This window comes from Somniosus microcephalus, chromosome 31 (genome assembly GCF_052327205.1).
Source record: "Somniosus microcephalus isolate GS21.2 chromosome 31, FLI_Smic_1.0, whole genome shotgun sequence".
In the NCBI taxonomy this organism is placed as follows: domain Eukaryota; kingdom Metazoa; phylum Chordata; class Chondrichthyes; order Squaliformes; family Somniosidae; genus Somniosus; species Somniosus microcephalus.
The window spans coordinates 32,716,762-32,744,713 of NC_141017.1; the positions used below are offsets into that span (position 1 = coordinate 32,716,762).

Consider the following 27,952-nt stretch of genomic DNA (forward strand, 5'->3'; position numbering starts at 1 on the left):
AAGAGGTATTCAAAACCAGATGAGATGGTAATAGGACAGAGGAGACAAAAGACGGCTGAGATTAGGTGTGAAGTGTACTGGTAGGATGAGAGACAGCTGCCATGTGGGAGAGAGAAAAAAAAGGAAAGGGGGGGCGGGCGAAGGGAAGACCCAAAACAAAGGGGTGGGGATAAAAAATATATAAGTGAAAATGTAATAGGGGCCGAGGTTATGATCTGAAATTGTTGAACTCGATATTGAGTCCGGAAGGCTGCAAAGTGCCTAATCGGAAGATGAGGTGCTGTTCCTCGAGTTTACGTTGAGCTTCCGTGGAACAATGCAAGAGGCCGCGGACGGTGAGGTCCGAGTGGGAATGGAGCAGTGAATTGGAATGACAGGCGACCGGAAGCTCGGGGTCACCCTTACGGACTGAACGGAGGTGTTCCGCAAAGCGGTCACCCAATCTGCGTTTGGGCTCCCCAATGTAACTAAAAAGCAGATTGCCTGCTCATCATCACATTGCTGTTTGTGGGAGCTTGCTGTGCGCACATTGGCTGCCGCGTTTCCTACATTACAACAGTGACTCCACTTCAAAAAGTACTTCATTGGCTGTAAAGTGCTTTGGGACGTTCTGAGGTTGTGAAAGCCACAATATAAATGCAAGTCTGTCTTTTTCTTTCAATAAGAATATTTGCAAACTAATATACATCCGTGACATAGAACATGGACTAATTGAAACATTGGCTGTCCATCAGCAATGTTTAACCTGCACAACAGGCAATCTGTGCCTGGCACTTTCTTGTTCTCTTCATCTCCCGAAGGAGTGGAGGAATAACTGGGATAACATTCCATGGATGGCGGCAGCTCACCTAGGGGCGATTTGTCCTGTGCATAGCCAGACAATCCAGGCGGATTCCCCGCTCAGGCCCGAGTTAAAATTAGTCGGGTCTCTATGATGTCATGCATACGTAAAGAAGGACCCTGTTGCCTCCGGGCGCGCGTCCTTGCTGCCTGCTCAGGAGAGCAGGTTCAAATTGGTATGTTGGCCTTCATAGCGAGAGGGTTTGAGTACAGGAACAAGGATGTCTTGCTGCAGTTGTACAGGGCCTTGGTGAGACCACATCTTGGGTATTGTGTGCAGTTTTGGTCACCTTATCTGAGGAAGGATGTTCTTGCCATGGAAGGAGTGCAGTGAAGATTCACCAGGCTGATACCTGGGGTGGCAGGAATGACGTACGAGGAGAGATTGGGTCGATTAAGCTTGTACTCGCTGGAGTTTAGAAGAATGAGAGGGGATCTCATCGAAACTTATAAAATTCTAACAGGACTGGACAGGCTAGATGCTGGAAGGATGTTCCCGATGGTCGGGGAGTCCAGAACCAGGGGTCACAGTCTAAGGATAAAGGGTAAGCCATTTAGGACAGAGATGAGGAGGAATTTCTTCATCCAGAGAGTGGTGAACCTGTGGAATTCTCTACCACAGAAGGCAGTAGAGGCCAATTCATTAAATATATTCAAGAAGGCGTTGGATATATTCCTTAAGGCTAAAGGGATCAAGGGATATGGGGAGAAAGCAGGGACAGGGTACTGAATTTGGATGATCAGCCATGATCTCATTGAATGGCGGAGCAGGCTCGAGGGGCCGAATGGCCTACTCCTGCTCCTATCTTCTATGTTTCTATGTTAGATCATGATTGCAATCATGGCGGCTTTCGGACAGGTAAGAGCCAGAGCGATTTTAACTGCCTGCCCGCCAGGTTTCTGCTGGGCGAGTAGGGTTAAAATCGCCCCGTCGGAAGGTTATATTGCCCTGGGATGACACCCCAATCACTGGGCCATTCCGCATCCTCCTGGTCGACATTGAACTTATTGTCCAGAATCACATTTCAGGAATGGCCACGGGAGCTCGATACCTGGTGGGCCATCACTCCTCGTGGAACTGTCCCTCACAATCAATCAGTGCCTTCATGAGGAGGGTAAGGAGGAAAGTCTGTAAGAACATTTCTAGGTTCACATATTCCTGGAATCAAGCAATGAATTGTAAATGGGTTTCTGTTTTTGTTTTGGAACAGGATTTCTATCATTTCTCCAAGGAGCTTCCCATAGTAGAGCAGGGCCAGGGTATTAGATAAGGACGCACATTGTTCCCACCAAGAATGGCCCCAGGTGGGTTCAGTAATTCCAAGCACAAGGTTACAGGCAACTACTTCCAGTAACACGTCCTCACCAGGGAGCACTTGTACTGGGAACCATTCCACAATGAAGTCAGCAGGAAAACAGACCGGGAACACATCACTGCCCCCATGGGGAACAGATATGATGGCACACACTGACTCTCTCAGCTTTTAAACAAAATCAGGGTTCCTCTTTCCACTTTTAATAAACAGCAATGGCTGGGGTTTCATACCAGGAACCTTCACTTACTCACTGGCTGCACTCAGTGACCCAGTGTATGGTTAACATGCACCACAGATAGATTGCAACCTATCAGGAAAGATTGAACAGGCTAGGGCTGTCCTCTCTAGAAAAGAGAAGGCTGACCTAATAGAGGTTGTTAAAATTATGGAAGGGTTTGATAGGATAGACATAGAGAAGATGTTTCCACTTGTGGGGGAGACCAGAACTAGGGGCCATCATTATAAGATAGTCACTGATAAATCCAACAGGGAATTCAGGAGAAACTTCTTCGCCCAGAGAGTGGTGAGAATGTGGAACTCGCTACCACAGGGAGTGGTTGAGGCGAACAGCACAGATGCATTTAAGGGGAGGCTCGATAAACACACAAGGGAGAAAGGAATAGAACATTATGTTGATAGGGTGAGATGAAGAGGGGCGGGAGGAGGCTCGTGTGGAGCATAAACACCGGCACGGACCAGTTGGACCGAATGGCCTGTTTCTGTGCTGTACATTCTATGCAATAGTGTTAAAATAATTTAATGCCTCTACCATCTCTTTTAGCTTAATGTTATTTATTGCGATCTTCTGTCCTTACCGCGTCACTCACCCCGGCCTATGGTTCTGCAGGCTTCGCCCAGACTGCTGCACAAGCTGACCTCAGCCAGCCTCATGGTTCAGGAATTAAACTCGGGGCCTGGCTTTAGTGTCACAACCAACGGGGCACCGAACCACTGAGCCACGAAATTCCCAATTCCCTAAAACTTACCAGCTTAAGATTTAAATTTTCCCAAGATCCGCCCATTGCTAACTAGTAGACACTGACTCATTCTGGACCATGGCTCCATGAGATCTCACTTACCTACGGTAGCACGCCAGAGCACCCACATGGGAGCTGAGCCAGAGAATATCAGCAGGCACGACCTACTATAGACCGAGCGAGCCTGACCCGACTCTCACCTGAGATCCACTTTCAACAAAGGTCACTGGATGGCGATCAGGAGTAGGAACTTTGTCTGATCACCTTCCCCTCTGTAGCCATGGATACCGAGAGGAGTTCAGGTACATGCCCCTCACCCCATCTAAGCCTGAGACCTGTTAAATCAGTACAGGCTCCAGGGACAATCTTAGAGTCATAGAGTTATACAGCACAGAAAGAGACCCTTCGGCCCATCGTGTCCGCGCCGGCCATCAAGCCCTGTCTATTCTAATCCCATTTTCCAGCACTTGGTCCGTAGCCTTGTATGCTATGGCCTTTCAAGTGCTCATCTAAATGCTTCTTGAATGTTGTGAGGGTTCCTGCCTCTACCATCCTTTCAGGCAGTGAGTTCCAGATTCCAACCACCCTCTGGGTGAAAAAGTTCCTCCTCAAATCCCCTCTAAACCTCCTGCCCCTTACCTTGAAACTGTGCCCCCTGGTTATTGACCCCTCTACTAAGGGGAAATGCTCCTTTCTATCCACCCTATCTATGCCCCTCATCATTTTGTACACCTCAATCAGGCCCCCCCTCAGCCTTCTCTGCTCTAAGGAAAACAACCCCAGCCTGTCCAGTCTCTCTTCATAGCTGAAACACTCCAGCCCAGGTAACATCCTGGTGAATCTCCTCTGCACCCTCTCCAATGCAATCACATCCTTCCTATAGTGTGGTGACCAGAACTGCACACAGTATTCCAGCTGTGGCCTAACCAGCGTTTTGTACAGCTCCATCATAACCTCCCTGCTCTTATATTCTATGCCTCGGCTAATGAAGGCAAGTATCCCATATACCTTTTTAACCACCTTATCTCCCTGTCCTGCTGCCTTCAGGGATCTATGTACAGGCACACCAAGGTCCCTCTGATCCTCTGTCCTTCCTAGGGTCCTACCATTCATTGCGTATTCCCTTGCCTTGTTTGTACTCCCAAAATGCATCACCCCTAAACACTGTCTTCTTCTGGCTTCTAATTCAAAACAATGAAAAAAGTTAATTTCAGATTCCTCCAATGGCCCAAGTTTAGCAACTCAGTAGCTGAGCCATAGAAAGGTCCCAGGACTGACTCCGGATGTTAGATGACGTTTACCCAGAGAAGGCATTGGATTGCTACGATTGGTCTCTGTGCTCTGATTTGGGCAAGAGTTAGGAAAAATCAACCAGGGTCACTACACTTGACTGCCTACCAGAAGAGTCTGCGCGTCGGGCAAGGGCAGGCTCGAGCTGAGCTGTGAAGCCACCACAGTTGAATATCTCATCAAACCCTCATCATTAGCTTTCAAACATCAACAGTGGCCCCTTGGGTGAGGTACCGGAGGGTTACTAAGCGCCTGTGGAACCAAACCCCGACAAAGGGTCATTGCCTTCGAGAAACATAGAAGATAGGAGCAGAAGTAGGCCATTCGGCCCCTTGAGCCTGCTCCGCCATTTAATGAGATCACGGCTGATCATCTAAATTCAGTACCCTGTCCCTGCTTTCTCCCCATATCCCTTGATCCCTTTAGCTTTAAGAAATATATCTAACTCCTTCTTGAATATATTTAATGAATTGGCCTCCACTGCCTTCTGTGGTAGAGAATTCCACAGGTTCACCACTCTCTGGGTGAAGAAATTCCTCCGCATCTCTGTCCTAAATGGCTTACCCCTTATCCTTAGACTGTGACCCCTGGTTCTGGACTCCCCGACCATCGGGAACATCCTTCCTGCATCTAGTCTGTCTAGTCCTGTTAGAATTTTATAAGTTTCATTCTTCTAAACTCCAGCGAATATAAGCCCAATTGACCCAATCTCTCCTCATACGTCATTCCTGCCATCCCAGGTATCAGTCTGGTGAATCTTCGCTGCACTCCCTCCATGGCAAGAACATCCTTCCTCAGCTAAGGCAACCAAAACTGCACACAATACTCAAGGTGTGGTCTCACCAAGGCCCTGTACAACTGCAGCAAGACATCCTTGCTCCTGTACTCGAATCCTCTCGCTATGAAGGCCAACATACCATTTGCCTTCTTAACCGCCTGCTGCACCTGCATGCTTACCTTCAGCGACTGGTGCACAAGGACACCCAGGTCTCGTTGCACTTCCTCTTCTCCCAATCTATTGCCGTTCAGATAATAATCTGCCTTCCTGTTTTTGCCACCAAAGTGGATAACCTCGCATTTATCCACATTGTACTGCATCTGCCAAATCACCCAACCTGTCCAAATCATAAAGAGAAATGTGCGAGAACAAATGTTGAAAAACGTGTTTGATTGCCCAGAAAAATCAATGGACCACTCATTGAACAAGTGACCAAGATATTTTATGTCTGGCAAAATCAAACCATTCCATAAACGTAATTTAGATATATAAATCCTAGGGCCAGCACAGCAGTGACGAACACTAGTGCACCGATCATCGGTGCCAGATAGTGTCCAGGATCCCTACACAGCGACTTCCGATCACAGCCATACCACATGGAGAAATGCACCATCTAATGTGGGGCCAGCCAGTCACACTCACCATTCCTTCTAGCAACCACTCATAGAGCAACATTAGCAGAGGTCTGGCCAGTCGAACAGGAGGAACAGAAACGGTTAGAAAAAACCCCCCCACAAAAACGAGATAGTCACGGTAAATACCTGGAGTTTCGGGTTTTATTTTATTTTTTTGCAAAATGGTTATATATTAAAAGTAGGCAACATTACACATCAGACTGAAACAGCGTCCAACCCCTCACCCTGGCGAGCAGTGAGAGAATATTTTGAACTTTAATCTCCACACGTACATTGCACTGTGCACAGTACAGACTGAAAGCATCAACTCGGTTTCAGATTGTGAAATGAACTATCCTGCTGGATCACAGGGGGTAGTAATCCTGCTGGGAGGCAACATCGCCATTCACATTCTGTGACCAATAACGCTGCAAATTTCTTTGGTGCCAAATATTGGATTGGCACTTGTGTTTTAGAAATGAATTAGGCTCAAAACTTCAAACATACCTCTCTCCTGGCTAATCTTGAGCTTTGTGCTGTGGCCTGGACCAATTGCCCAATTTCTGGCTCACGGTGCCCAGTATTATTTTATTTTAATTCGGTCCTGGGATCTGGGCGTCGCTGGCAAAGCCAGCATTTATTGCCCATCCCTAGTTGCCCTCGAGAAGGTGGTGGTGAGCCGCCTTCTTGAACCGCTGCAGTCCGTGTTGTGAAGGTACTCCCACAGTGCTGTTAGGGAGGGAGTTCCAGGATTTTGACCCAGCGACGACGAAGGATTGGCCGATATACTTCCAAGTCAGGATTGTGTGTGACTTGGAGGGGAACTTGGAGGTGGTGGTGTTCCCGTGCGCCTGCTACCCTTGTCCTACTAAGTGGAAGAGGTCGCGGGTTTGGGAGGTGCTGCCGAAGAAGCCTTGGCGAGTTGCTGCAGTGCATCTTGTAGATGGTACACACTGCAGCCACGGTGCGCTGGTGGTGGAGGGAATGAATGTTTAAGGTGGTGGATAGGGAGCTGCCTGCAGTGTAGAGGTGCCGTTACACTGCCACTTGTTTAGCTTGAGAGTCCAGGGGACCAGCTCCCCTGTGCTTGCCACTCATCCATCCTGACACTCGAGATGTGGACACAGGTTTTTGCTCTGTGGCAGAATGCCGATTGGTGCAAAGTGGAGCTGTATTGGGACAGCCCCACAGCCGTTAGTCTCGAGCTGGATCTGAACCCAGGGCCCAGAGGAGAATGGTCAGTGCGCTAAGCTACTGCACCACCCCGTCTGAAGCCAGAACAAAAGCAGGAAAGGGCGGTCCGAGATTAAAATTAAAAGTAAACCTTTAAAATTAGAGCCAGGCCGCTCAGGGGTGGTGTCAGGAAGCACTTCTTCACACAAAGGGCGGTGGAAATCTGGAACTCTCTCCCCCAAAAAGCTGATGAGGCTGAGGGTCAATTGAAAATTTCAAAACTGAGATTGATAAGATTTTTGTTAGGCAAGGGTGTTAAGGATCGTGGAACCAAGGCGAATAAATGGATTTAAAGTACAGATCAGCCATGATCTCATTGAATGGCGGAGCATGCTCGAGGGGCTGAATGGCTTCCTCCTGTTCCTATGTTGCTAGATTCTACGGTAGGTTTATGGCCATGGGCTTCACTTTTCTCAGAACGAAAGTCTCTAATTTATGCAGCGATTTATCATGCCTCCCTGAAGCATCTCAAAACGTTCAAGTCTCAAATACTAAGAGCTACAGTGACTGCTGCTGTTCGGGCAAATACCGAGCCATCTTGTAAGCAGCAAGATCCCACAAACGGCATTCGGCCGAATCTATTCCCGTGACGTACAAGACATTGCGACGCCCCCCCCCCCGCCAGATCTTCAGAGAAAATGTACCCTTTATGCTGGTCTCACAGGAAGGCGTTCCGGTGAGTTAGCAAAGTAAATGGATCGGGTAGTACATTTCGAGAAATAGCACTCATCAAAACCCCAGCTGCGGGCTTTTTTTTTGTCGGAGAAAATGACCACGTTACATCAACTGCAAGCCAAGATGTTGGCGTGTCCGGGATCAGTTGTGGTCGAACTCCCAGGAAGCAAAAAAAGACTGAATATGGGGCGTGGTTAGCCAAAACAGTCCTTAAAATTTACCATCAGATAAAATGTTATAAATGGAAGAGTAGCAGCTTGTGGTTGGAACACTAATTAAATATTAAAAATTAATTTGCAAACTTAAAGTTAAATATAAATAGGATAGTGACTCATTAACCCTGCTGCACACGAGCTACTTTTTAACGATAGCTCTCTCTCTCGCCCCTCCCTTTTTCAATGAGTCAAACAAGAGGGTTAGTAATGGGACTAAAACTGAAATCTTCAACCTTTTCAGAATCACTGGCCACTGAAGGTCATGAAGCAAAATCAATTCAGCCTTTCATGACTGAAAAAAAAGCACTGTGATAAACTAAGCTCTTTAGTTAAACAGGAATGACTCGCAGACTATAAAGCCCTTTACAATCCTATGCATATATTTGGTACAGTGAGCGGTCTACCAGTCATTTCACTCAGCTTTTCCAAGTTAGAGCAATATTAAACGTTTGTGGGTGTGATGAAGCGAGGTGTTCTACCAGCGAGAGAAAGTGGCTGCCATTTACGGAAATGTTAAAACAGCCAATAGGTTACCAATAAAAGCAACACCTCCATTCAGTCCGTAAGGGTGACCCCGAGCTTCCGGTCGCCTGTCATTTTAATTCACCGCCCCATTCCCACTCAGACCTCACTGTACTCGGGCTCTTGCATTGTTCCACGGAAGCTCAGCGTAAGCTCAAGGAACAGCACCTCATCTTCCGATTAGGCACTTTACAGCCTTCCGGACTCAAAATCGAGTTCAACAATTTCAGATCATAACTTCGGCCCCTATTATATTTTTATATATTTTTTATCCACACCTTTGGTTTGTGCCTTTTCTCATTTTTCTCTCTCCCACATGGCAGCTGTCTCTCACTCTGCCAGCGCATTTCACACTTCATCTAGAGCCATCTTTTGTCTCTTAATCTGTCCTATTACCATCTCGTCTCGCCTTGAGTATCTCTTAATGTCTCTTCACCTCCCAGACTTTCCCTTTTGTTCTTTCATCCCCTCCCCCATTTCCCAGCCCCCAAACTGGCCTTTTAATCCGTTTCATTTCCTGCTTTTTTCTCAGTTCTGACGAAGGGTTTCGACCTGAAACGTTGACTGTGTTTCTCTCTCCACGGATGTTGCCCTGGCCTGCTGAGTTTTTCCAGCTTTTTCTGTTGTTATTTCAGATTTCCAGCATCCGCAGTATTTTGCTATCGCACCAATAAAAGAAATGCTGGCTTCTTTGGGCATGTACCGGAGGGGCACAGGACACGTGTGTTAATGCAGCACCAGACAACGGGGTGAAAATCACAACCGCAGAAGGACCTGGTTTTAAGGGGAGGTTTTTTCCCCCCCTCAGCTACCTTACCCAAAGCTGTCATTGCCCATGCATGATTCTGAAGAGTGAGCACTTGGAAACTATCTGACTGGAGGACATCCCAGCTGAGCCCTCACCTGATGCGTACGCTGACTCACTTTCCAAGATATTGAAGAGGAACTCATCGGGAGAAACTATTTCCGCTGGTTGGGGAGTCTAGGACCAGGGGGCATAGCCTAGAAATTCGAGCCAGACCTTTCAGGAGTGAAATTAGGAAACACTTCTACACACAAAGGGTGGTGGAAATTTGGAACTCTCTTCCGCAAATGGCAATTGATGCTAGATCAATTGTTAATTTTTCATCTGAGATTGATAGATTTTTCTTAACCAGTGACATTAAGGGATATGGGGCAAAGGCGGTTATATGGAGTTGGTCACAGATCAGCCATGATCTCACTGAATGGCGGAACAGACTCGAGGGGCTGAATGGCCACCTCCTGTTCCCGCAGGGTCATCCAACAGCGGCCCAGGAGGAGGAGGACCCAGTTGATTATTCCTCCACTTGGCCTGGGGACGCAAAGCCGGCCCCAGCTCCCCGACCATCACCCTCGCTGAGATCAGTTGACTGAGCAAAGACCAAGGATGCAAACCGAGACCCCCCCTCCCTCCATCTGTATACATACCAGATCGTGGCCAGGGGAGGGAAGAGTGAGAGAAGGAATTGCTCTGTTTAGCCACACTAAGTGGCTTGAAAAAAGGCGGCACTCACGCTGTCACTACACACAGTGACCAGGACAATTCATCTCTTCCAGGTGCTGAGCTGGCCCACTGGGAAAGCCTGAACATTATAAATGACAGATGTGGATGCGTGAATTATACCAGGAGGACAATAGTCCAATTGACTGAAGGATGAGATCGCACCCCACCCACTGCGACCTCAATACCCACCGGAGTGCATGTAAACAATGCTGCAAGAAACGGTGTAATTTTTTCTCTTTAATTACAGTTCTTCACGGTTTATTTATCCCCCTTTTCCTTTGGATGCCCTTATGCCAACCAGTCAAGAGAGCAGGTGAGCTACCTAACTCGAGTTTTGTCTTCTGTCGGTGCGGTGCTGAAACCAGCACCCAAGCGATGGCTAGCTTCCGACTCCGCGGGGAAGAGCCTGGGCCTTGTTCGGGGCTTCATCCAAGGGTCAGAGCCGCAGTGAGTCGAGGAGGACGAGCACAGTCCCACCCACGACTGCTCCGCGACCCAGTGCACCAATAGCGCTCCGCCTGCTGCCTCATTGTGCCTCCATTTTGCAGTTCGTGTTAAAAATCAGCAGCAGCAGCACAGATTATCACCAGTGCTTTGTAATGCTGCAGCTGGGCTCAGGAGAGTTTCTCAGACCCTACACTCTGGAACACCCTTCCCACATCCTCCTCTCTCCTTTAAAACCCTCAAAACTCGCCTTTCCACTACACGTTCTAGTTATGTCTCGTAATTTCCCTCTCAAAGACTGAGTGCCTGTTGCTGCTGCCCCTGTTTTTCTTCTGCATTAAAGACACCACATAAATGCACGTAGTAGTTAATCTCCATAGAACGTGGGAGGCTCGTTAGAACCAGATTACCGAACGGCTCACAAGTATGTCAGCCGTGGCTCAGTGGGCAGCACCCTCGCCTCTGAGTCAGAAGGTTGTGGGTTCAAGTCAAACAAAAGACTAGAGCTCATAATCCAAGCTGCCACTCCCAGTGCAGTACCGAGGAAGCGCCGCACTGTCGGAGAAGCAGTAGTGAGGGAGCGCCGCACTGTCAGAGTGGCAGTACTGAGGGAGCGCCGCACTGTCGGAGGAGCAGTACTAAGGGAGCGCCGCACTGTCAGAGTGGCAGTACTGAGGGAGCGCCGCAGTGTCGGAGGGGCAGTACTGAGGGAGTGCTGCACTGTTGGAGGTGCAGTACTGAGGGAGCGCTGCACTGTCGGAGGGACAGTACTGAGGGAGTGCTGCACTGTTGGAGGTGCTGTCTTTCGGATGAGACGTTAAACCGAGGCCCCGTCTACTCAGGTGGATGTAAAAGATCCCATGGCCACTATTTCGAAGAAGAGCAGGGGTGTTCTCGCCGGTGTCCTGGGCCAATATTTATCCCACAATCAACATCACTAACAGCTGATCTGGTCATTATCACATTGCTGTTTGTGGGAGCTTGCTGTGCGCAAATTGCCTGCCGTGTTTCCTACATTACAACAGTGACTCCACTTCAAAAAGTACTTCATTGGCTGTAAAGGGCTTTGGGATGTCCGGTGGTTGTTAAAGGCGCTGTAGAAATGCAAGTCTTTGTTTATTAAATAGTCTTAACAGTTCACTAAAATGAGACCCCAATACGTTGGCTTGGAATGATCCTTCCTCTCACTGGGGCATGACGAACAGAAACGCTCCATTAAAAAATCGGACTGCTGCAGCACTGATCTCAGCTGGGGTGCTTGGAGTTGGCCTCAGGACCGCTGCTCCCGACTGCCATCCACTGGTGTGTGCAGATGGAGTGAGGACAGGATTGGGCTGGGCTGTGGTGTCTTGTAATCCAACAGCCTAATCACAACTCGCAGGTGAATACTGGCGACCTGGGCTGGGGGGGGGGGCGCGGGTTGGAGAGTGCCCAGCGCCTCTGGGACTGTACCCAGGTGAGAGTAAGTCAGTGCCCTCTGGAGGAGGGAGAAGAATTTTAAAAGTTTGGAAATTCCAAAAACAGATTATTGAAAGGCGGCGTGTAAAGTTCAGTAACAGGAACGTGGAGCGCGCCAGAGAGAGGGAACAAAGAGGTTTGTAACTCCCTGCGGCACTCATCATACCCCAGGCAAGAATCTGGGCACGTGGCCTATTCCTCGGCCTCTCACGCTGGTCATGATCACATTGCTGTCAGTGGGAGCTTGCTGTGTGCAAAATGGCTGCCGCGTTTCCCACATTACAACAGCGACTCCACTTCAAAAAGTACTTCATTGGCTGTGAAACACTTTGAGACGTCCGGTGGTCGTGAAAGGCGCTATAGAAATGCAAGTCTTTCTTTCTTTCACACATTCCAGAATGCGTCTCTCTCTCTCCAATCTTCTGCTCTGTGCCCGCTTGCTAAATGATAAGACGAGATTAGGGACTCAGCCTGTGGGGAATCACGGCGTCTGGGTCATTTCTACAAAAGCTCTTGTGTGTTTACAAGGAAGTGGTGACAGACAGCCCTTGGTTGGAATAGTATTTTATTACAGGATTAAAAACCGTGTGGGGGAAAACAACCATGTTACTGTCCTATTGTAATGTGAAGTGCATTATAGGTCTACGACATCACAAATGCGCCACTACCATATAGTCGTCCACCATGATTCGACAAGTGGGCTACATTCTGGACAACTCACCAACTAGCACAAAAGAACCGACATGATTGTCCGAGTTAGGACTTCTCAGATTAGCATCAGGACTGGAAGAGCCGGGGGGGGGGGGGGGGGGGCAACGCTGAACTCACATCCGACTGCTGCCAGGCCCCATGAATGAGTTAAAAAATAATTTACACTTAAAAACACCCAATGAATTTGGCAAAGATTCAATTTTAGTCACGTTTGACGCCGTGTGATTGAAGCGTGAACCCGTCTAAACTTTCTGCAGGCCGCCCAAGATTTACTTTCCCATCTCCCCCCCCACTCCGCCCAACCCCCCCACAAAAAAATCCCACAAGGCTGAAGGGGCTGCGCGTGCTGATGAACGACGCCAACTGGAGAGAGTCGCAGAGCCGTGGAGGGACCTTTGCTTCCCCAGCACCGAGCCATTTTAAGAACCCCTTTTCAGCTATTACCTAAACTCAAGGGCACACATCATCTTGGTGTTGAATTCCAGCAGTCCATTCACTCTGCGGGGTGGGGATGGGGGTGGGGGGGGGGTCACAGCCAGTTCCACGGCGAGGCTGGGGTGGGGGTGAGTTTTTTTTTGTGTGTGTGTGACTCTTAACGCCCGCTTCGCTTTCGAAACAGGCGGTCCGATCCTCGCGGGCTTCGCACACGCTTCAATCCACGCCACGCCGGCCAATGTAAAGCGAGGAGATGCTTCGGAAACCCAGTTTTCTTGTCCTGCGGGTAATATCGTCTGGATGGTGCCACGCCCTTTAAAATCAGACTCCAGGGCGTGTTGTGTGTGTCGTCCGCTTCCCTGCCCAAATGATTCCACAGTTGTGCATAAAAGAAAATGTATATTCTATGTAAAATATCTATATAAAAAGAATGGCATCAGTGATCAGCAATTAAAAGTTGGGAGCTCACCCCTAAATACAATTATTACTACACAATATGTACATTAGAGCAGGATTTACTGTACCAGCGTGAACGGCAACTGGGCATAGAGTCTTCCTACTGTGAACTGAAAGATCATAGATGCTGTCCTAATTATGTGCCGAAGGTATTACAAATGCAGCTAAGTGACTCTCAGGTTTTTTTTCCAATGTGAACACCAGTAAAGGTTGGTTAACCCTCGTCCCCGCTCCCACTTTTCCGTGGAGCGATCCGTCCCGTAGAATGCTCCCTCCGCTCCGTACTGGTTCGAAGAAGGAAAAACAAGACACCCTGAACCAGAGGGTAAATGTCCCGTGGCCGCTGCCCGGCTCACTTCCGGCCCAGGGCGATCTTCACGTAGGACGTGGGAACGTAGCCTTCCTCGCCGTCGCTCCGCCTGACCCGGGTCCACCCATCGCCCTTGTCCTCCTCAATCAGGTGCAGCATCTCTCCTTCCGCCATCGCGATGGTGCCTTCACTGTTGCCTGCGAGGAACAAACCGTTAGCAGACTGTTAACTCATTGCTTTGCCAGCCCGCTCTTTCAATATGGCGGTCACTGACCTCGACAGTGTTCAAGAGCCCGAGCTGTTAAGGACAAGTCCTCGTCTTGCCCCTCCCAGTTCAACCATTATTGAAACGTAAATGAGATGGGGAGGTGGGGGAGAAAGCCGTGGCTCAGTGGGCAGCACTCGCGCCTGAATCAGAAGGTTGTGCGTTCAAGTCCCACTCCAGAGACTTGAGCACAAAAATCCAGGCTGACACTCCAGTGCAGTACTGAGGGAGTGCTGCACTGTGGGAGATGCCATCTTTCAGATGTACGTTAAACCGAGGCCCCGTCTGCTCTCTCGGGTGGATGTAAAAGATCCCACGGCCAATATTTCGAAGAAGAGCAGGGGGAGTTCTCCCTGGTGTCTTGGGCCAATATTTATCCCTCAATCAACATCACTAAAAACAGATTATCTGGTCATTATCACATTGCTGTTTGTGGGAGCTTGCTGTGCGCAAATTGGCTGCCGCGTCTCCCACATTACAAAAGTGACTACACTTCAAAAAAAAAAGTGCTTCATTGGCTGTAAAGCGCTTTGGATCATCCAAAGGTCATGAAAGGCGCTATATAAATGTAAGTCTTTCTTTTTTGTAAAATAAAATTGAGCGCGGGCTCCCCCGATAGCTCAAATGGTGAAGGGCACCGTATGGTGTGGTACTGAGCCACAGGAGGAAGGTTCCAAATTCAACCCCAGACCTGAGCCAAGTTAGCAAATCTCAATCAGATAGTGCTACTCAGCAGGCCAGGCAGCATCCGTGGAGAGAGAAACAGTCAACGTTTCAGGTCATAGAGTTATACAGCACAGAAAGAGGCCCTTCGGCCCATCGTGTCCGCACTGGCCATCAAGCCCTGTCTATTCTAATCCCATTTTCCAGCACTTGGTCCGTAGCCTTGTATGCTGTGGCGTTTCAAGTGCTCATCTAAATGCTTCTTGAATGTTGTGAGGGTTCCTGCCTCTACCACCCTTTCAGGCAGTGAGTTCCAGATTCCAACCACCCTCTGGGTGAAAAAGTTTTTCCTCAAATCCCCTCTAAACCTCCTGCCCCTTACCTTGAAACTATAACCCCCTGGTAATTGACCCCTCTACTAAGGGGAAAAGTTCCTTTCTATCTACCCTATCTATGCCCCTCATAATTTTGTACACCTCAATCAGGTCCCCCCTCAGCCTTCTCTGCTCTAAGGAAAACAACCCCAGCCTATCCAGTCTCTCTTCATAGCTGAAGCGCTCCAGCCCAGGTAACATCCTGGTGAATCTCCTCTGCACCCTCTCCAATGCAATCACATCCTTCCTATAGTGTGGCGACCAGAACTGCACACAGTATTCCAGCTGGGACCCTTCATCAGAACTGGAAAAAGTTAGAGATGTAACAGGTTTTAAGCAGGTGCAGAGGCAGGGAGACGGGGGGGGGGGGGTGGGTGGAGGGGAGGGAGGGACTGAAGGAACAGTCTGTGCTAGGGGAGGAGGCAGGAGGGATTAAATGTTGCAAATGGGGATGGCAGAATCATCAACAGCCACCTGAAAAATGGGGGCAGGGGTTATAGTCTGAAATTGTTGAACTCGATGTTGAGTCCGGAAGGCTGTAAAGTGCCTCATCGGAAGATGAGGTGCTGTTCCTCAAGCTTACGTTGAGCTTCATTGGAACAATGCAAGAGGCTGAGGACAGAGAGATCAGAGTGGGAGTGAAGCGGAGAATTAAAGTGACAGGCGACCGGAAGCTCGGGGTCACCATTACGGACTGAACGGAGGTCTCTTCCAACAACTGATTTTCTTGCAACTTATTCGGTTTTTGTGTGTGCAAGGATCAGATTTGAAATCTTCAAGCATTAGTCACTTGTGATAGAGCTCCTGTTTAATAGAAGGGCTAACATGCAGATGTTTTGCACTGTGGTCTAGGACGAGTGTCTGTTTTCCCAGCATCATCACTTTCTAAAACTTGTCTCGGTTCGCACAGCGAGGTCGCTGTTCTTACCGTCAAACGGATACAGAGCAGTCGAGCTTCCTATTGGATGAACGAGGTCGTCCGATTCAAAGTCGTCAAATTCCGAGAGGGCAGGAGGCTGTGGCAATGGCTCCTGGCCACTATCATCAGAATAAGTTGTGTCTGGGCTGGATTAAGAAGAAAAAAATAAATAATTTCACAAATACGCAATCTTTAAAACCAATTCTGAATTGAATTTAGATTCTTAGGTTTCAGCCACGGCTCAGTGGGCAGCGCTCTCGCCTCCTGAGTCAGAAGGTTGTGGGTTCAAGTCCCCACTCCAGAGACTTGAGCACACAAATCTAGGCTGAGACTCCCACAGCAGTACTGAGGGAGCGCCGCACTGTCGGAGGGGCAGTACTGAGGGAGCGCCGCACTGTCGGAGGGGCAGTACTGAGGGAGCGCCGCACTGTCGGAGGGGCAGTACTGAGGGAGCGCCGCACTGTCGGAGGGGCAGTACTGAGGGAGCGCCGCACTGTCGGAGGGGCAGTACTGAGGGAGCGCCGCACTGTCGGAGGGGCAGTACTGAGGGAGCGCCGCACTGTCGGAGGGGCAGTACTGAGGGAGCGCCACACTGTCGGAGGGGCAGTACTGAGGGAGCGCCGCACTGTCGGAGGTGCCATCTTTCGGATGAGACGCTAAACCGAGGCCCCGTCTGCCCCTCTCAGGTGGACGTAAAGGATTCTGGAGAAGTGATGTGAGGATTTCACTTGCCTTTCCTTGTCATGCGACCCATTGTTGTTGAAGGAGGGGGAGCGATCACAGTGGGGAACGTATTGCACACAACTGTCACTTCGCGAAACCACTTTCCCTTCTGCGTCAGTCAGCCAGCACTTGGGGGGGAAAAAAAACCAAAAGATTCATGGTCGATAGAATTGATTTTTCCTCGTATCCTTCGCGGCTTTCCCTCCCTCCCCATTTCCCAACGGAGGGGTTGAGTAAAGCATGTGGCTCCAGGGCTTCTGCCAATCCCGCTCTGGGTTGTCCTCCTCATGAGGAGGCGTCTCTTCCTCACCGTCTAACTGAGATAGGAACCCCCCCACCCAAGATTGGTCAGAAAGCTCTATTTTTGCCCCACATGGTGAACAATAGAGCAATTTTCACAGGGCCACTGTCCTATTTTGAGGGTTAGTTTCGTGCCCTTTCTCTAAGAAAGTACAACCAGCTTATTGACTTATCCGTCAATCCCTCTGCATCCCAGCCAACCAAGTCTTACAAAGCTCCCGTAGGGCCTACTCCTGTTGATGTTTCATCACTGCTGGTCCAAGCTTATAACTTTCTCCCGTGCTCCCCCACCCCTCACAGTAAGTTACATCACCACTCCAGAAACGAAGCACAAAAATCTAGGCCGACACTCCCAGTGCAGTGCTGAGGGAGTGCCGCACTGTCGGAGGTGCCGTCTTTCGGATGAGACGTTAAGCACGAGGCCCCCGTCTGCTCTCTCAGGTGGAGGTAAAAGATCCCGCGGCACTATTTCGAAGAGAAGCAGGGGGGGGGTCTCCCCGGTGTCCTGGGCCAATATTTAGCCCCCACTCAAACATCACTAAAAAACAGATGATCTGGTCTTTATCACATTGCTGATTGGGAGAGCTTGCTGTGCGCAAGTTGGCTGCCGCGTTTCCTTCATTACAACAACGGCTACACTTCAAGAATGTATTTGGCTGTAAAGCGCTTTAGGATGTTGTGGTAAACCACTGTTTGTATTCCTGTTTGTCCTGTTTGTATTCCACTGTGTACATGCCTGGACATGCCTCGGCTGACTCCTCCCACAGGTCCTAGTATAAAGGTGACTGCTCCCCAGCCCTTAGTATCATGGACCGGTCGACCACGCGAGGCAGACCTCCATTCTGTTGTTAATAAAAGCCTTTAGTTACTCTTCTAACTCTCAGTCTTTTATGAGTAATTGATAGCGCATCAGATGTCCTGAGCAATGTTTCCTTTAATTTTTTGTGTGTCGCGGTCCCTTTAAGGCCCGAGCGCGGTTTTTCCCATTTAAAAGCCAGTGAGCCGGCTGCACGGGAGCACCAGAGCGCTGCCACGCAGCTTAAAGGGACCAATGGTCCCGAGGTTGCGGAAAGCGTTATATAAATTGAAGCCTTTTCTTTCCTCTTACCTCGTACTTCTGAACCTCTTGACGCAGTCTGTCCATCTGCTGATTGGTCTCCGTTATTCTGGGCTCAAGGCTGTTTGGATCGCCCATCTGTGGGTTTCGTTGATAAACATCTTTCATTTTATCTAAAGCTTCCCTGCAAGAGCGAGACAAGGCTGAAGATTAACTCTTCATTTCCAGATTTTTTAAAATATATAATTATAAACCGATTCTATCCACTTTTCCTCCCGATGGTGCTGACTCGAGCTGGGGTTCAGTCCCACGGGTGCCACCCGCCCTCTAGTACCTCACCCAAAATGCCAGTCTTCATACCCGTGCCCAAACTGCGAACATTGGGCAGCCTTATTGAGCGTGGCGGGCGTCGATGCCAAGCCCGATCCTGTCCTTGCCTGGTGTCCACAGGTGCAGGGCTACCAAGGAGGGGGGAAAAGCCTGGCTGATTTTCATCATCTTCCCTGAATCAAGGCACCAAGACCCAATGTCGTGCCCCCACCACCGCCATCCCAACCGTGGCCAGTTAACGGAGTAACCGAGACTGGGGCAAATGGTATGCTGGCCTTCATAGCGAGAGGATTCGAGTACAGGAGCAAGGATGTCTTGCTGCAGTTGTACAGGGCCTTGGTGAGATCACACCTTGAGTAGTGTGTGCAGTTTTGGTCGCCTTATCTGAGGAAGGATGTTCTTGCCATGGAGGGAGTGCAGCGAAGATTCACCAGACTGATACCTGGGATGGCAGGAATGACGTATGAGGAGAGATTGGGTTGATTGGGCTTATAGTCGCTAGAGTTTAGAAGAATGAGAGGGGATCTCATTGAAACTTATAAAATTCTAACAGGACTAGACAGACTAGATGCAGGAAGGATGTTCCCGATGGCGGGGGAGTCCAGAACCAGGGGTCACAGTCTAAGGATAAGGGGTAAGCCATTTAGGACAGAGATGAGGAGGAATTTCTTCACCCAGAGAGTGGTGAACCTGTGGAATTCTCTACCACAGAAGGCAGTGGAGGCCAATTCATTAAATATATTCAAGAAGGAGTTAGATATAGTTCTTAAGGCTAAAGGGATCAAGGGATATGGGGAGAAAGCAGGGACAGGGTACTGAATTTGGATGATCAGCCATGATCGCATTGAATGGCGGAGCAGGCTCGAGGGGCCGAATGGCCTACTCCTGCTCCTATCTTCTATGTTTCAGTCTGCCTGTATCAATAATGGAGACAGGGGGCCAGTCTGCCTGGATCAATAATGGAGACAGGGGGCTAGTCTGCCTGGATCAATAATGGAGACAGGGGGTCAGTCTGCCTGTACCTGTACTGGAAGTAGGGGTCAGGTCAATATCTCCTCTTTAGGTGAAAGCATAAAAAGGAAAAGAGTGAGAAAGAAATAAAGGGAGAGAGAGAGAAGGTGCAAGGCACCTTATGTGGCCGATACCATTGCTTGGTAACTCATCATTAACTTAGGAACAAGCAGCGGCCTACAACAGGAGTATCCAAACGCTTTATCTCTGGGGGTCAAGTAGGTTCACATCGTGGAAGCTTAGGGGCCACGTAGAAAAGGTTAATTCCATGTCCCCATTGACACTCATGTACCTCAAGTGGCTGACACGAACAGATCTTATTGTTCGGATTTAACCTTTATCCACTAGTGAGTTATGAGTGCGAGGAACAGTCCGTTCCAAATCTCCAGATCCACAAAATGCAAAGGGGTCAAACCAACAAATAAGCCCGAAAGGGACAGAGTTGCCCAGGTGTTGTGGGTCAGATTGCCAGGGCTTGTGACCCGTAAGTCTCAGATGTGCCACTGGCCTATACCATCACCATAAAAACAATCTTGTGGTTTTTTTTTTATTCGTTCATGGAATGTGGGCGTCGCTGGCAAGGCCAGCATTTATTGCCCATCCCTAGTTGCTCGAGAAGGTGGTGGTGAGCCGCCTTCTTGAACCACTGCAGTCCGTGTGGTGAAGGTGCTCCCACAGTGCTGTTAGGGAGGGAGTTCCAGGATTTTGACCCAGCGACGATGAAGGAATGGCGATATACTTCCAAGTCAGGATGGTGTGCGACTTGGAGGGGAACTTGCATGTGGTGGTGTTCCCATGTGCCTGCTGCCCTTGTCCTTCTAGGTGGAAGAGGTCGCGGGTTTGGGAGGTGCTGCCAAAGAAGCCTTGGCGAGTTGCTGCAGTGCATCTTGTAGATGGTCCACACTGCAGCCACGGTACGCCGGTGGTGGAGGGAGTGAATGTTTAAGGTGGTGGATGGGGTGCCAATCAAGTGAGCTGCTTTGTCCTGGAGGGTGTCGAGCTTCTTGAGTGTTGTTGGAGCTGCACTCATCCAGGCAAGTGGAGAATATTCCAGCACACTCCTGACTTGTGCCTAATAGATGGTGGAAAGGCTTTGGGGAGTCAGGAGGTGAGACACTCACCCCAGAACACCCAGCCTCTGACCTGCTCTGGTTGTCACATTATTCATGTGGCTGGTCCAGTTAAGTTTCTGGTCAATGGTGACCCCCAGGATGTTGATGGTGGGGGATTCGGCGATGGTAATGCCGTTGAAAGTCAAGGGGCGATGGTTAGACTCTCGCTTGTTGGAGACAGTCACTGCCTGGCACTTGTGTGGCGCGAATGTTACCTGCCACTTATCAGCCCAAGCAATGTCGTCCAGGTCTTGCAGCATGCGGGCATGGACTGCTTCATTATCTGAGGAGTTGCGAATGGCGCTGAACACTGTGCAGTCATCAGCGAACATCCCCATTTCTGACCTTATGTTGGAGGGAAGGTCATTGATGAAGCAGCTGAAGATGGTTGGGACTAGGACACTGCCCTGAGGAACTCCTGCAGCGATGTCCTGGGGCTGTGATGATTGACCTCCAACCACCACAACCATCTTCCTTTGTGCTAGGTATGACTCCAACCAGTGGAGCGTTTTCCCCGATTCCCATTGACTTCAGTTTTACTAGGGCTCCTTGATGGGGTTAGTCCAGTAGATACTCCATCATAAAATACAAAGACCCATTGAACTCAGTTAATTTACTGCATGAATCAATAAAATGAGGTACACGTTTGCCACTGGCAAAAAGTCTAACTATAGCCGTAATAAACGCCTTATTTTATGGACATAATTTACTGGGTTGGGCAACGGAGATACTCAGCTTGTTTTTTCTCGAAATACAAGGAACACAGAATCACTGCCGTACGTGACTGGCCAGAGTTTGGTTTTATTTCCTCTCTTTTTAAAAAAAAAGTCACAACAATAACATAAACCAGTTATTCACATACACTCCGCGCCCTTCATTCACCCATCGCCCACCTCAATTGGAGGCAGCCCAAAAGCAGCTGGAACCAGTCAGCAATCATTGTTTAAGTGCTTATTTACAATGAGCTGGAGATAAGGGAATAACACACCTCACAGCTGTGGTGTTATCATTTACCATCCCAACACCGCTTCCTTATAAGGCCAAGAGCTGAATTTGCCCATGGGTCTCCTGACGGTTCAGCGAGTATATATACACCCCCTGCAACATGGACCTGAAGCAAACAAGACTAAGAAAGTAAAGGGTCTATAAGGGTGACCCCGAGCTTCCGGTCGCCTGTCACTTTAATTCTCCGCTCCACTCCCACCTCACCGCCCTCGACCTCTTCCAATGAAGCTCAACGTAAGCTCGAGGAACAGCACCTCATCTTTCGATTAGGCACTTTACAGCCTTCTGGACGCAACATCGAGTTCAACAATTTCAGACCAGAACCTCGGCCCCCATCTTTTTCTCTCTCTCACGTGGCAGCTGTCGATCATTCTGCCAATGCCATTTACACTTCATCTAGAGCCATCTTTTGTTTCTTAACTTGTCCCATTACCATCTCCTTTTACCTCGCACCATCATCCCTTTTGTCTTTTAATCTCTCCTGCCCTCCACCCTATCACAGACCTTCCCTTTTGTTCTTTCCTCCCCTCCCCCCTCTCCCTGCCCCTACACTTGCTTAAAAACCTGTTCCATCTCCAACTTTTTCCAGTTCCGACGAAGGGCCATCGACCTGACACGTTAACTCGGTTTCTCTCTCCACGGATGCTGCCCTGACCCGCTGAGTATTTCCAGCATTTCCTGTTTTTATTTCAGATTTCTGCAGTATTTTGCTTTTGTAAGACTAAGAAAGTTCCAGATTCAATGGCTAACCTGTGCTGATTTCAGCCAGGGCAGTAGTAGAGGGAATTCCTAATTGGTCGCCAGATCCCTGGGTTATTTATCAGGGAATAAGACACGTATAGATACAGCGGGATAATCGCCATCAAGACAAAAGGTCGAACAAGCAAGCATGAAACACCTGGTTATTTGGTCTGCAAGGGAGAGGGGGGCAGGACAGACCAGACAGCACGTAAATCCAACGCGGTCACAACCCTCGTCTGGGATTGGGGGGGGGGGGCCGCAGGTCATTATGTACAGCACAGACTCGATGGGCCGAACGGCCTCCTTCTGTGATTTGATTGCAGAGCAGTACAAGAATCGCAACTGAAGAAAAGAGAGAGTTAACAGGTGTCTGAAGTCCACACGAACCAAACCAAACTTGGCGCGGTTTCCTCCCCCCGCAGAACGGGCCAGAAATTCGGGTCCCCATGGGTGAGTACGCGTAGGCCCAACGAAAGTGCCGGTTCCGTGCATGCACTGCCAGAAACCGGAACTTCGGTTCCCTTAAAGGAAGGGGTTCACAGGTCGAACGCGTGCGCCGGAGAGGCAGCGCGTACGCCTGGAACTTCCGTTTTTTCCCCCAGGTTTCCCCGGGAGGGTAAGTCTCCAGGAGCTACGCTTGTAAAAAGCAGTCGCAAGGCCTGCTTTTAACAAGGTAAGTGGTGAATTAATTAATATTAAAACATTTTTCCCGCAGGTTTATTATTTTTAAATACTTTAAAGAAAGATAAGTTTATTTTTAGCTCCGTTAGAAAATGTAATAAATTTTTTCAAAAATTTAAATTATTGTTTAAAAGTTATTTTATGTAATTTATAGTTATTTTAAAAATGTGATTTAAAAAAAAAATTATTTGAAGTTTTAGTGATGTTTTGGGGCTTATAGTATTTATAGGTTTGACAGCTCTTCCTGTCAAACTTATGAATGAAGCATTCCCTGCTACCATTGGCTCTCCATGGCCCACGTGATCCCAGGGGACGGGTCGAACTAACTGCGCCCCTGGGATACACGAGCACTGCGCGCCGGCAGTTGGAGCAGGCCCAGGATCGGAATCCCACGCGGGCCCCACAGCTCAACGGCCGGCGCGCAAGGTAAGTGCAGGTCGGGGGCTAGCACTCGTGGGAAGCCTCCGACCCGAATTTCTGGGCACAATAAGTTTGCCGAATTTACCTCTGGTCGACTTCCTTCTGCAGCTCCTTGTTCAGATCTTCGATTTTCTGCTGAAGCTTCTTTCGACGCTGCTCCGGCGGCAGGTGACTGAAGTCCTCGGACACGGCGAGCTGCAAGGAACGAACCTGGTTAGTGAGAGTCGAGGCCGTACAGACGAGCAAAGACGACGCCAACAAAAAAACAGGAGCGCCCCCCCCCCACCCACCCAGCCACCCCTGAAGGGAAACATGATGTGGGGACGGGGAGGGGCAAATCCTAACCCATCTCTCCAATCGAACACGGTCTTCTCTGCTCAGGTTAACGCTGGTCAGAACAAACTAACTTCATTATTTAAGCCTCTTAGATACCATGGGTATCTGTTCCTCAAACAATCACGGGTAAGTGATGCTGCATGAATGGGTTATTTTTTGGTTTCCAAAGTTACGATGCTGTCCTCAGCGCACTGATGAATTTGTGCCACCCACACCCACTCCCCTACGTCAGGTTCTGGGAACAGTCCCCACTTCAGGAGGTTTCATTAATCTTTGCCTCACAGGTTTCTTACACTGGGTACGACGGACAATGAGCCATCATTAACTCTGCCAACCGCCACAATGCGTGCGATCATAGAAACATAGAAGATAGGAGCAGGAGTAGGCCATTCGGCCCCTCGAGCCTGCTCCGCCATTCAATGCGATCATGGCCAATCATCCAAACTCAGTACCCTGTCCCTGCTTTCTCCCCATATCCCTTGATCCATTTAGCCTTAAGAAATATATCTAACTCCTTCTTGAATATATTTCATGAATTGGCCTCAACTGCCTTCTGTGGCAGAGAATTCCACAGGTTCACCACTCTCTGGGTGAAGAAATTCCTCCTCATCTCAGTCTTAAATGGCTTACCCCTTATCCTTAGACTGTGACCCCTGGTTCTGGACTCCCCCGCCATCGGGATCAGGGTCTGCTGACTTGCAAATACTTCAACCAAGACTGCCCACTTAATTTTGCCATGGATTAAAGTCCAACATAAAAGATAGATATTTTTATAGACCCCTTTATTGGCTCCATTATCGGCGAGAGGGCAATAAAGAAAGACTTGCATTTCTATAGCGCCTTTCACGGCCACCGGACGTCCCAAAGCGCTTCACAGCCAATGAAGTAATTTTTGAAGTGTGGTCACTGTTGTTATGTGGGAAACGCAGCAGCCAATTTGCACACAGCAAGCTCCCACAAACAGCAATGTGATAATGACCCAGATAATCTATTTTAGTGATGTTGGTTGAGGGATAACTATTGGCCCAGAACATCGGCAATAACTCCCCCCTGTTCTTCTTCGAAATAGTGGCCATGGGATCTTTTACGTCCACCTGAGAGAGCAGGCGGGGCCTCGGTTTAATGTCTCATCCAAAAGACGGCACCTCCGACAGTGCAGCACTCCCTCAGCACTGCACTAGAATGTCAGCCTAGACTTGTGTTCAAGTCTCTGGAGTGGGACTTGAACCCACAACCTTCTGACTCAGAGGCGAGAGTGCTGCCCACGGAGCCACAATATCACCCCAATGCCCTTCTCATTGCAGCCACAAAGAGAAGTTGCTCCCATCTTTCCTCTCTTACTGTGCAAAGTTGCCCAGCCTCATCTCAGCATTCCCCCCCCCCCACACACACACAGCAGTGCGGCTAGGATTTAAAAAAAACACAGCACGCATCCCAGCTATCTGCTTCACAGCAGATCCGAGCTGCACCATTGGAATAACCAGCACCTTCAATGCTGACAAATGCACTGGTCCCAACTGACCCCACATTTGCACAACATAAAGGGTCACCAAGGAATCCAAACACACACAAGTGAAGCTCATCTAAGAACTGATTTCACCACATTGCCTCCACACCTCACGTCCATATTAATGGCCAGTTTCTAGATCCAGCCCAATGTTGGAATTGATGAGTCCCATCAAAACTGGCTTAGTGGCAGAAGGCAGAGGGTGATGGTCGAAGGTTGTTTTTGTGACTGGAAGCCTGTGTCCAGTGGGGTACCGCAGGGATCGGTGCTGGGTCCCTTGCGGTTTGTGGTCTACATTAATGATTTGGATGTGAATGTAAAAGGTATGATCAGTAAGTTCGCAGATGACACGAAAATTGGTGGGGTGGTAAATAGCGAGGAGGGTAGCCTCAGTCTGCAGGACGATATAGATGGGTTGGTCAGATGGGCGGAACAGTGGCAAATGGAATTTAACCCTGAAAAGTGTGAGGTGATGCATTTTGGAGGGACTAACAAGGCAAGGGAATACACAATGAATGGTAAGACCCTAGGAAAGACAGAGGATCAGAGGGACCTTGGTGTGCATGTACATAGATCCCTGAAGGCAGCAGAACAGGTGGATAAGGTGGTTAAAAAGGCATATGGGATACTTGCCTTCATTAGCTGAGGCATAGAATATAAGAGCAGGGAGGTTATGATGGAGCTGTACAAAACGCTGGTTAGGCCACAGCTGGAATACTGTGTGCAGTTCTGGTCGCCACACTATAGAAAGGATGTGATTGCTTTGGAAAGGGTGCAGAGGAGATTCACCAGGATGTTACCTGGGCTGGAGCGCTTCAGCTATGAAGAAAGACTGGACAGGCTGGGGTTGTTTTCCTTGGAGCAGAGAAGGCTGAGGGGGGACCTGATTGAGGTGTACAAAATTATGAGGGGCACAGATAGGGTAGATTGAAAGGAACTTTTCCCCTTAGTAGAGGAGTCAATAACCAGGGGGCATAGATTCAAGGTAAGGGGCAGGAGGTTTAGAGGGGATTTGAGGAAGAACTTTTTCACCCAGAGGGTGGTTGGAATCTGGAACTCACTGCCTGAAAGGGTGGTAGAGGCAGGAACCCTCACAACATTCAAGAAGCATTTGGATGAGCACTTGAAACGCCATAGCATACAAGGCTACGGACCAAGTGCTGGAAAATGGGATTAGATTAGACAGGGCTTGATGCCAGCGTGGACGCGATGGGCCTCTTTCTGTGCTGTATAACTCTATGACTCTAAGTATCAAAATCAAATTCCATTATTGTGTCCTGAGGACTGAAAACCTAATGGGTTCTTTTGGGAAATAAATTAATCGCAAAGATAGAGATAGGTCACCATCACTTATGGACCCACTGTTCAGATCCAAGCCTCTCCTCTAGGATGCCTTAAAATCCCAGAGTCAGATGTGTTTGGCCAAGATAAATCCCAATAAACATGCAAGACCAGTCCAAAACTATCCTTAAACAAGTTACATTTATATAGCACCTTTAATGTACCAAAAAACTTCAAGGCGTTTCATCGGAAATGGTAACTGCGCCAAGAAAGGAGAGATCTGGACGGGTGACCTCAAAGAGCTCGGTCAAAGAGATTGGTTTTGAGGAGATTTTTTTTAAAAGGAAAGAGAGGTAGAAGGGTTTGGGGAGGGAATTGGAGAGAGCAAGACCCAGTCAGCTGAAGGCTAAGCCATCAATGGTGGGGCGAGGGAAAGGGAGGGGGGGGGGGGGGTGCGTGGGAGATGCCCGGGGCTTGAATTAGAGGAACAAAGAGCTTTTTGGGGGGGGGGGGGGGGGGGGTGGGGGAGAGATACAAGGCTGGGGGAAGGTTCAGAGATAGGGTGAGGCAAAGCCATAGAGGGATTCAGAGATGAGGACAAGAATTTTAACAGAATGTTGAGGGATGGGGAACCAAAGTAAGCTAGCGAGGAGTGGGGGGGGGGGGGGGGGGGAATAGGTGATCAGTATAAGGGCAGCAGTTTTGGACAAGGTGGAGTCTATGGAGGGTGGAGGATGGGAATCCAGCAATGATAGCACTGGACTAAGGGTTTCCCGACGAAGGGTTTCGACCTGAAACGTTGACTCTATTTCTCTCTCCACGGATGTTGCCTGGCCTGCTGAGTTTTTCCAGCATTTTGGACTGGTTGAGCCTGGAGTTGACACAAAGACATCTTTGAAGGTTGTAGCGACAGAGGGGCTGAGGTAGGGGCAGAGGCGGGCAACTCTGCAGAAGTGGCAGTAAGTAGTCCTCGCGATGGAGTAAACATGGGGTCTGAAGCTCAGGTAAACGCTACATTGGTGTCGATTAAGCAGTCTTGTTCCTTGGGTTTTCGTGAAAGGGAAATCTCACATTTGTGCAGCAGGGGGTGCCATTTTAAGCTTGGTGTTCAGGGCAGACCAGAAAGCATAATCGAGTAATAAAGCCTTGCATTGCATGCGGCAACCGTCATTCCCAGCCTGGGCGTGTTAGGCAGATAAATACCTTGAACAAGGTCAAGATAAGAAACTAGAATAAAATGATCCAGACAATAGGAACAAGTTTGTGCTTCTGATTGGATTTCAGCAGTGACGTAATGTGTCCATTTACAAGCCTCGCAATCAGACAATAGGCCCATACACAAAATCAAAGAATGGATATTCTGAGGGAAAACAATAGCTTTTTTTTTTACATCGGATATACGGCACAGAAACAGGCCATTCGACCCAA

General features: G+C 49.0%; 1 protein-coding gene across 2 annotated transcripts in view; it reads right to left on the reverse strand.

Moving 5' to 3' along the window:
- Positions 1-12,435: 12,435 nt before the first annotated feature.
- trip10b (thyroid hormone receptor interactor 10b) overlaps positions 12,436-27,952 on the reverse strand; it is a 168,710-nt gene continuing 153,193 nt past the window's right edge. For both annotated transcript variants that reach the window (XM_085971747.1, XM_085971748.1), the window contains exons 10-14: positions 23,486-23,595; positions 18,152-18,284; positions 16,753-16,871; positions 16,030-16,166; positions 12,436-13,996 (exon numbers count right to left, since the gene is read on the reverse strand). In XM_085971747.1, the coding sequence (XP_085827873.1) occupies positions 13,842-13,996; positions 16,030-16,166; positions 16,753-16,871; positions 18,152-18,284; positions 23,486-23,595 (654 nt within the window). In that variant the 3' untranslated portion in view covers positions 12,436-13,841. The remainder of the gene's footprint in view (positions 13,997-16,029; positions 16,167-16,752; positions 16,872-18,151; positions 18,285-23,485; positions 23,596-27,952) is intronic.